The following is a 9,918-nucleotide window of genomic DNA, read 5'->3' as shown; positions in this document are numbered from 1 at the left end:
TTTTTTTTTTTTTTTTTTTTTGAGACAGAGTCTCACTCTGTTGTCCAGGCTGGAATGCATTGGCGTGATCTCGGCCCACTGCAATCACCACCTCCCAGGTTCAAGCGATTCTCCTGCCTCAGCCTCCCAGGTAGCTGGGATTATAGGTGTGCACACCACACACGGCTAATTTTTGTTGGTCAGGTTGGCCTCAAACTCCTGACCTTATGATCCGCCCACCTTAGCTGCCCAAAGTGATGGGATTACAGGCTTGAGCCACTGTGCCCAGCCTCAGCATTTTTTGTTTTGTTTTGTGTTTGTTTGTTTGTTTTTTGAGATGGAGTCTCACTCTGTTGCCCAGGCTGGAGTGCAATGGGGCGGTCTCGGCTCACTGCAACCTCTGCCTCCCCGGTTCAAGCAATTATCCTGCCTCAACCTCCCCAATAGCTGGGATTATAGGTGCCCGCCACCAGACCCAGCTGAAAAAAAAAAAAAAAGGAAAATGCCAGAACTTGTTCCATATAGTTGAACCAATTTAAACTCCTACCAACAATATGAGTGCTCCAGTTACTCCCTATCTTGTTCCAATTTGGTACTGTCAATCTTATTTAGTCATTCTGGTGGATATGAGATTGTATTTTTTTTCATTTGCATTTGTTTGTATTCCTGAATACTATTTTTTTTTTTTTTTTTGAGACAGAATCTTGCTCTATTGCCCAGGCTGGAGTGCAGTGGTGCAATCTCAGCTCACTGCAAGCTGTGCCTCCCGGGTTCAAGCAATTCTCCTGCCTCAGCCTCTGGAGTAGCTGGGAGCATAAGGGTGCACCACCACACCTGGCTAATTTTTGTAATTTTAGTAGAGATGGGGTTTCACCATGTTGACCAGGCTGATCTTAAACTCCTGACCTCAAGCGATCTGCCCACCTCAGCCTCCCAAAGTTCTGGGGTTCACTTTTCTTCAATTATTTGTTAGTATTTTGAGACAAAGTTTCACTGTGTCACCCAGGCTGGAGTGCAACAGCACGGATCTTGGCACACTGCAACCTCTGCCTCCGGGTTCCAGAGATTCTCCTGCCTCAGCCTTTGGAGTAGCTGGGATTACAGGTACCTGCCATCATGCCCAGCTAATTTCTGTATTTTTGTAGAGACAGGGTTTCACCATGTTGGCCAGCCTGGTCTTGATTTCCTGACCTCAGGTGATCCGCCCACTTCAGCTCCCAAAGTGCTGGGATTACAGGCGTGAGCCACCTTGCCTGGCTTCTTCAATTATTTTTTCATTCTCTTCTTCAGACTTGATTATTCCATTGTCCTATCTTCAAATTCACAGATTCTTCTCCCTGCTCAAATCTACCTTGAATTCCGCTAGTAAAATTTTCATTTCAATTATTGCACTTTCTAACTCCAGATTGAAGAGTGATTATTCCACTGCCCTATCTTCAAGTTCACTGGTTCTTCTGCCTACTCAAATCTACCTTGAATCCCTCTCGTGAAACTTTCATTTCAGTTATTGTACTTTTCAACTCCACAATCTTTTTGGTTTCCTGTTTGGATTTTTTATCTCTTTTGTAAATTTCCATCTTGTTCATACATTGTTTTCTGGACTTTCTCAAAGTCTTCCTTTAGTTCTCTGAGCATCTTTAAGACAGCTGCCTTTTTTTTTCTTGTTGTTGTCTTTTTGTTTTTTTTCCTTTTTGTGGAGAATAGGGTCTCGCTATACTGCCCAGGCAGGTCTCAAACTCCTGGACTCAAGCTATCCTCCCGCCTCTGCCTCCCTAAGAGCTGGGATTACAGGCGTGAGCCACAGTGCCCAGCCAAAACAGCTGTTTTTTGAAGACTTTTTCTAGTACATCTGCTGTCAGGTCTTTTTTGGGAACTGTTTCTATTGATTTTTTTCCTTTAAATGACCATGCTTGGCTAGGCACGGTGGCTCATGCCTGTAATCCCAGCACTTTGGGAGGCTGCAGCAGGCGGATCACCTGAGGTCGGGAGATCAAAACTAGCCTGACCAACATGGAGAAACCCCATCTCCACTAAAAATAAAAAATTAGCTGGACATGACGGCAGGCACCTGTAATTCCAGCTACTTGGGAGGCTGAGGCAGGAGAATTGCTTGAACCTGGGAGGCGGAGGTTATGGTGAGCCGAGAACGTGCCACTGCACTCCAGCCTAGGCAACAAGAGCAAAACTCCATCTCAAAAAAATAAAAAAAATAAGCCGGGCAATGTGGCTCATGCCTGTGATCCTAGCACTTTGGGAGGCCAAAGCGGGTGGATCATGAGGTCAGGAGTTCAAGACTAGCCTGGCCAAGATGGTGAAACCCTGTCTCTACTAAAAATACAAAAATTAGCTGGATGCAGTGATGGGTGCCTGTAATCCCAGCTACTCGGGAAGTTGAGGCAGGAGAATCGCTTGAACCCGGGGGACAGAGGTTGCAGTGAGCTAAGATTGCACCACTGCACTCCAGCCTGGGCGACAGAGCAAGACTCTATCTCAATAAATAAATAAATAAATAAATGGCCAAGCTTTTCTGTTTTTTTTGCTGAAAACTGGACTGGACATTTGAATCTAATAATGTGGTCACTATGACAATAAGATTCTCCCCCTTCCTCGCACTTTGCTGTTTTTTGTTATTGTTTATTCATTTTTGTTGTTGCAGGCTGTCTCTGTGTCAAAGAGCAGTCTAAAGTATACACTTAAGGTCTTCTCAGATCTTTTCTGAGCCCGTGCCTTCCCCTGGGAACTGGGGTTACTTTCTAATTTCCCCCCATAGATACGGTTGCTTCTGAATGTCTTAGCCTTCAATGTCTGCGTCCAAAAAGGGTGAAAAGAGAAAAATGAAGTGAAAAGGGCACCGACCCTTTGCATTTCCTGGAAGGCACTTCAACTGGAAGGGAGCACGGTTTACCAAACACACACACACACTCAACACACACACACACACACACACACACACACACACACACACACACACACACACACACACGGGGCAAGGGCTTGCAACAATGTGGGGAGTTCCAACAGCCCCTCTTTGCACCTTTGTTTTCAGAAGCAGCCATTAGTGATCAGAGCACAATTCCCACTATTGTGGAGGACAGAGTCCTTTTTGTCTACCCTGGCTCCAGCAAGCTGCATGCAAGCCGCTCCTGGGGCTGGAAATGGAAGACAAATAGCTGATACTGTGCTAAAAGTTTAACTTGACCAAGATTAACTGCAATTTGTATCCAAACCTTCCCCTGGATGGTGCAAGTCTCCAGAGTTCCAAGACAGTATGAGAGATTCTGCCAGTGTAACTGTTGTCTAGGTTTGAAGGCAGATTCCCGGTGCTTCCCACTCCACCATCTTCCCCAAATCCGATCTTTAGTCCATCCAGTGAATTTTTCACTTTGGGTATTGTTGTTCTTATATTTTTTGTAGACACAGGGTTTTGCCATAATGCCATGTTGCCCAGGCTGGTCTTGAACTGGTTCAAGCAATCCTGAGGCGGCCTCCCAAAGTGTTGGGCTCAGAAAAGACCCGAGAATACTTAAGTTTATACCTTCGGCTAATCTTTGGCACAGAGACAGCCTACAACAACAAGAACAATTACAAAAAACAACAAACTCTGAGGAAGGGGGAGAATCTTTTCTTCTTCTTTTTTTTTTTGAGACAGAGTCGCCCGATCTCATCTCACTGCAACCTCCTCCTCTGGGTTCAAGTGGTTCTCCTGCCTCAGCCTCCTAAGTAGCTAGAATTACAGGCACCTACCACCATGCCCGGCTAATTTTTGTATTTTTAGTAGAGATGGGGTTTCACCAGATTGGTCAGGCTAGCCTCGAACTCCTGACCTTGTGATCTGCCTGCTTCAGCCTCCCAAAGTGCTGGGATTACAGGCATGAGCCACTACACCCAGCCGAGAACCCTATTTTCATAGTTACCACATTATTAGATTGAAATGTCCAGTTTTCCGTGAGCCACTGCACCTGGCCAGGTACTGCATTTTTCATGTTTAGAGATTTGGCTGTGTGTGGTTTATGGCATTTGCACTGTCATTGCGGGATCTCCCTTCACCATCTTCCTTTTCCTTTGCCTCTCTCCTGCATTCTATCTCCTGCTTTCTTTTTCTTTTGAGATGGAGTTTTGCTCTGTTGCCCAGGTTGGAGTGCAGTGGTGCCATCCTGGTTCACTGCAACCTCTGCCTCCTGGGTTCAAGTGATTCTGATGCCTCCACCTCCCGAGTAGCTGGGATTACAGGCATGCGTCACCATGCCCAGCTAATTTTGTATTTTTAGTAGAAATGGGGGGATTTTACCATGTTGGCCAGGCTGGTCTCGAACTCCTAATCTCAGGTGATCCTCCTGCCTCAGCATCCCAAAAGTGCTGGGATTATAGGTGTGAGCCACTGTACCTGGCCGGGATCTCCTGTTTTCTGTAATCACATCTTTCACTTTTTTGATTTATGTTCTCATTTTGGAAGAACATGTTCTCCAGTAGCTTCTTGGAAAATGATGCGTGGGAGGTAATGTTGATGACCTATGTCTGCAAATGTGTTTGTAACTCTCCAGTCTCCTTGCTGTCTCCAGCTCTTTCCTGCACCTCCCAGCCTTTTCACAGGCCACTCCTCTGCCTGAAGACTCTTTCTCCAGATACCCATTTTGTTTGTTTCCTCCCTCATCCTGTTCAAACGTCACCTCTGGGACCTTTGCTTACCACTTTGAGCAAAGGAGCCCCTTATCGCTACCTCCTACCCTTCTACTTTTCCTCAGGGCACCCGGCACTCCTAACATGGCATTTGAGACAGGATCTTGCCCTGTCATCGCCCAGGCTGCAGTGCAGTGGCATGATGACAGCTCGCTGCAGCCTTGATTTCCCTGCTCAAGCTATCCTCTTGTGTCAGCCTCTTGAGTAGCTGGGACACATGTCACCATGTCCAGCTAACTTTTAAATTTTTTGTAGGCCAGGCGTGGTGGCTCACACCTGTAATCCAAGCACTTTGGAGGCCAAGGCGGGCGGATCACCTGAGGTTGGGAGTTCAAGACCAGCCTGACCAACATGGTGAAACCCTGTCTTAATTTAAAAAAAAAAAATTTTTTTATAGAGGTGTCTCACTCTGTTGCCTAGGCTGGTCTCAAACTCCTGGGCTTAAGTGATCCTCCTACCTTGGTCTCCCAAAGTGCTGGGATTACAAGCATCAGCCCCACCATGCCTGGCCTGTATTTTTATTTACTTGTTTACGGTCTGACTCTGCCAGTAGGTCTGTGTCCAGGTAGCTGATGTGATAAATGATTCCAGGAAAGAGGAATAAGGGAAGGGGTGTGAACCATGAAAGAGGAGAAGCCAATTCAAGGATGTGTTACTGAGTCAAACACCTCCCAGGATCTTCTGAGGAGACTAAAAATGGCAGCTCAGGGCTGGGTGTGGTGGCTCACACCTGTAATCCCAGCACTTTGGGAGACTGAGGCAGGTGGATCACCTGAGGTCAGGAGTTTGAGACCAGCCTGGTCAACATGGTGAAACCCCATCTCTACTAAAAATACCAAAAACTAGCTGGGCTTAGTGGCACATGCCTGTAATCCCAGCTACTCGGGAGGCTGAGGCAGGAGAATTGCTTGAGCCCAGGAGGGAGAGGTTGCAGTGAGCTGAGATTGTGCCAGTGCAATCCAGCCTTGGCAACCAGAGCAAAATTCTGTCTCAAAAGAAAAAGAATGGCAGCTCAGAACTGCCAGTGAAAAAGAGAAAAGCCTGTATAGCTCATCCACTAGCTCCTTTGGCAAAGGTGGCCCCGACAGGTGCTTAACTCCCCTGCACTCTGGGTTGCACGTGTCAGAGAATCCCTGGGACAGGAAGCAAGAGGCTCAGACCTGAGGTGAGACCCGTAGGGTTGTCTCTGTGCAAAGCTAGTTGAAGCCTGTGTGTAAGCGGCCACTGTGGCACCCTTGGTCCAAGGTGTTAGTAGCTGGCTGGAGTTAAGAAGTGCGGCTGAGGCCGGGCGCGGTGGCTCACGCTTGTAATCCCAGCACTTTGGGAGGCCGAGGCGGGTGGATCACAAGGTCAAGAGATCAAGACCATCCTGGTCAACATGGTGAAACCCCGTCTCTACTAAAAATACAAAACATTAGCTGGGCATGGTGGTGCATGCCTGTAATCCCAGCTACTCAGGAGGCTGAGGCAGGAGAATTGCTTGAACCCAGGAGGCGGAGGTTGCAGTGAGCCGAGATCGCGCCATTGCACTCCAGCCTGGGTAACAAGAGCGAAACTCCATCTCTAAAAAAAAAAAAAAAAAGTGCGGCTAAGACTATGATACAGGGGCACTGTGTGGATGTCTCCTTCAATGCTCTTTTCCAGTCACTTAGAAGAGTAGTCAGGACACAGTGAGCATTCAGTAAATATTACTGAATGCCGCTGCAGTCTAGTGGGGGGAAAGGCAAGTAGTGAGCTAAGAAACTCAAGTGGGGGCTGGGCATGGTAGTTCACACCTGTAATCCCAGCACTTTAGGAGGTTGAGGCAGGCGGATTGCCTGAGGTCAGGAGTTTGAGACCAGTCTAGCCAACAGGGTAAAACTCCATCTCTACTAAAAATACAAAAAAATTAGCAAGGTGTGGTGGCATGCATCTGTTACCCAGCTACTTGGGAGGCTGAGGCAGGGGAATTGCTTGAACCAGGGAGGTGGAGGTTGCAGTTAGCCCCGAGATCGCGCCACTGCACTCTAGCCTGGGTGACAGAGTGAAACTCCCTCAGGAAAAAAAAAAAAAAAAGAAAATCAAGTGGGTTGTGGGCTGTAATTGGGTAACTACAGGTTCCAGGGGGCCTCCAGCAGGAGCCTAGCTACCCTGTGGGGTGGGGGTGTGGAGGACAGGACAGAGAAGACTTTCTGGAGCAGAGGGTCCTTAACCTGAAATCTGGAAGATGAGCAGGAGTAACTGCACAGATGATTTACAAAGTACTTGCACATCTAAGTAAATATATCAGTGATAAAATCATAGGGAATGGCCGCATGCAATGGCTTACAACTGTAATCCCAACACTTTGGAAGGCCAAGGTGGAAGGATGGCTTGAGGCCAGGAGTTTGTGACCAGCCTGGGTGACAAAGTGAGACCACATCTCTACACAAAATTTTTTAAAAAATAGCTGGACATGGTGGTGGAGGTCCCAATTACTTGAGAGGCTGACGTAGAAGGATCAGTTGAGCCCAGGAGTTCGAGAATGTAGTGAGGCCATGTTCACACCACTGCACTCCTGTTTGGGCAACAGAGTGAGACTCTGCCTCCCTGCCACGCCCCCCGAAAATAACAGGTAACATGTACAAAGCATTTTCTGTGTGCCAGACACCATGCTGCATGCTTGGTGGGCCTTGTTAATTAATCCTTATTATTTAAACCTATGGCACATCAACTGTTTGATCTGTTTTACCCAATGGAAACTTGAAGCTCAGAGAATCCAAGTCATTTGCATTGACAGGGTAGAGAGAACCACTTCCCTCCATTTTACACAGGGCCACAGAGGCCCAGAGCAGGGCAGTGACTTGCTCATGTTCACAGAAAGGTAAGGGCTGAGCTGGGACTAGAATCCAGCTTTCCTGACTGCTAGGCTTGTGTTCCTGCTCCAGAGCTTGCTAGAGAGGGGCTGAGGAGGGTGAATTAAACACAGCCAGGCTGAGATGGGTGGGCACTGCCTCCCCAGCTACTACCAGAAAAAGCTGAAGGCAGGCACCTGCAAGGCCCAAGAAATGGAAGCGGCCATACACCGGCTGCGGTTGCGGAAGAAGATTCCCTACAACCCCCAGCAGGAAGAGAGCTCAGAAGTCCCAGAACGAAAGGTCCTCAGTATCCTGAGCCGGCTGAAGCAGCAGAACTATGGTGAGGGCCCTGGGCTAGGGGAGCTGGGCTGGCGTTGGGGCTCTGCTCTCTTGCCCATCTGGCCTGCTTACTTACCTGGGGTCCTTAGGCAGCCAGACCCAGGGAGCTGAGAGGCCAGTTTCCCACTTTGGGCTTATGCATACACCAGAAAACAGGCTGATAATCACTATTTTATATCCAGGCCTGACAATGGCCTCCTGCATTGGACTGCTCCCCTCCTGCCTTGGCCTGAGCTCAGGTTGGTCCCATGAGCCAGGACTGACACAGGGAACAGCTGTAGATATTGGCAATCCCAGCTTACTGGTTACTGAGTGCCCCACTGTGCTAGGCCCTTTGCAGATGCTCTAGAATTTCATCCTCGTAATCATGTATTTCCTCCATTTTACAGATTAGAAAAATGAATCTGATAAAGTTAAGCAGCTTGCCCAATGCCCCTACCTAGTATGTTTTGGAAAGGGGAGTTTATATCCAGGTCTGACCCCAAAATCTATGCTCCTTCCACTGGCTAAGCCTGCCTCCCTTGCCCAGGTACCATTTATCAGACTCCTATTGTATGCCAAGTAACAGGATAGGAGTTTTACAGTCATTCTAGAGCATGCCTACTAGATTTTGCCAGCACCCAGCACACAGACATCTGCTCCTTGTTAAGCTCTTACCAGCCCTTATTCTGTGTGCAGCACTGAGTGCTTGCATATGTTACCCCTTTAAGCTCAACAACTCTTGTGAGGTGGGTACCACTATCACCTCCAGAGGCACCAGAGAGCTCAAAGAGGTTAAGTGACTTGCCCCAAACCACCCAGTTCATTATGTAGCAAAGTCAGGATTTCACCGGAATCAATCTGCCTGCCTCCCAAGGCTGGGTGTGCTCTGAAGCATTCCCCCTTCTGCCTCCTTCTTTACCAGCTCCCAACCTGCAGAGCCCCTATGGCCAGGTGCCCTGCATCCCGCTCTGCCCGCGGTTGGACAAGAAGATGGTCCGTGGGAAGCCAACCACCCACCACGTGCTAGACCAGTGCGTACCCTCTGGCCTGGATCCTGACATCCATAGCCCCTTCTTCCAGTCAGGATCTCAAGGAAACAGGTGGGTGCCCAGAGAAAGGGTCCCAACCCAGGCCCTTCCAGATCCTTAAGAGGCTCCTTGCCTAATGCCTAAGAGTCCATCTTTCTAAGAGATGATACCTGACAGGCTGCTTGCTCCAGGGCGGATAAAGAGTGAAAGGCGAAAAAAACAAACCTTTGTTGAGTGCCTGTGTACCCAGCAGGTTGTTCCATTGAAGCCAGAGTGCTTCTGCGTTCCTGTGTCTAAGGCTCAGTGGCACTTACTAAGTGCTACAAATTCCCTGTGGTTCCATATTGGGACTACCAGGCTGTGCGGCTGGGCAAAGCAGCATCTCCTGCAGCAGTCCCCTTTCAGGTCACTGGGGAAAGGAGCCCTAGACTTGGAATCAGGCCCCTAAGCCCAACTGCTGGCTCCTCCATTTCCGAGGGGATGCTCCTCTCTCTCCTCACTTGGGCAGCACGGATGGCTTGTGTACTGGCAGAACTATGGGGAAAAGGCCAATCAATGTTTCCCACCCTCTGCCCTCCTCTCCCCAGGGAACACAACTCTGACAGCAGAAAGTGGCTCAGCTCTACGCCGGCTCGAACCCACTGACCCTCTGGAGGCCTGACTCTGGGCAGGTGCTCAAGGCCTGCAGACAGATGGGTCACCAGGCAGGAGCTGCTGCTGAAGTTCGCTTTTGTGGCCTAGCAAGCTAATAAATACCAATAACTTCAGCCTCTGTGCTTGTTGCCAAGGAAGGGCCTCAAGTTGTCAACTCAGCCAGCACTGGGTTCTCAGAGTGCAAGTTTCCACTTCAAAGCCCTGCCCAGGGTTGGGGTTTCTGCTACAGGCGTCCGTGTGCAGTCTTGACATTCTGTGCATTCTCAAAGCACAGGGCTAGGCCTCACCTCAGATGAGTGCTTCACCCTCTGGACTTGGAGCCCCACAAAAGTGGGCATTCTCTCTCTCCACTTGTTCTAAAGACAGGCCCTGTGGAAGAGCAGGAGGTACCGTCTGCCATGCTCCTCCCGACAGAATCCCAGGACCCAGGGTTCTCCTTCTCT

General features: G+C 48.9%; 1 protein-coding gene across 1 annotated transcript in view; it reads left to right on the top strand.

The window, feature by feature from the left end:
• SPATA21 (spermatogenesis associated 21) overlaps window positions 1–9,466 on the top strand; it is a 41,705-nt gene extending 32,239 nt beyond the window's left edge. Inside the window, exons 11-13 of the mRNA XM_032300547.1 lie at window positions 7,637–7,812; window positions 8,716–8,893; window positions 9,409–9,466. Coding sequence (XP_032156438.1) covers window positions 7,637–7,812; window positions 8,716–8,893; window positions 9,409–9,466 — 412 coding nt within the window. The remainder of the gene's footprint in view (window positions 1–7,636; window positions 7,813–8,715; window positions 8,894–9,408) is intronic.
• Window positions 9,467–9,918: the final 452 nt, after the last annotated feature.

This window comes from Sapajus apella, unplaced genomic scaffold (assembly GCF_009761245.1).
Source record: "Sapajus apella isolate SASKATOON/1434 unplaced genomic scaffold, GSC_monkey_1.0 scaffold43, whole genome shotgun sequence".
Lineage (NCBI taxonomy): Eukaryota > Metazoa > Chordata > Mammalia > Primates > Cebidae > Sapajus > Sapajus apella.
The sequence above is the reverse complement of the archived record's forward strand: the minus strand, read 5'-3'. Positions and strand labels throughout refer to the sequence as shown.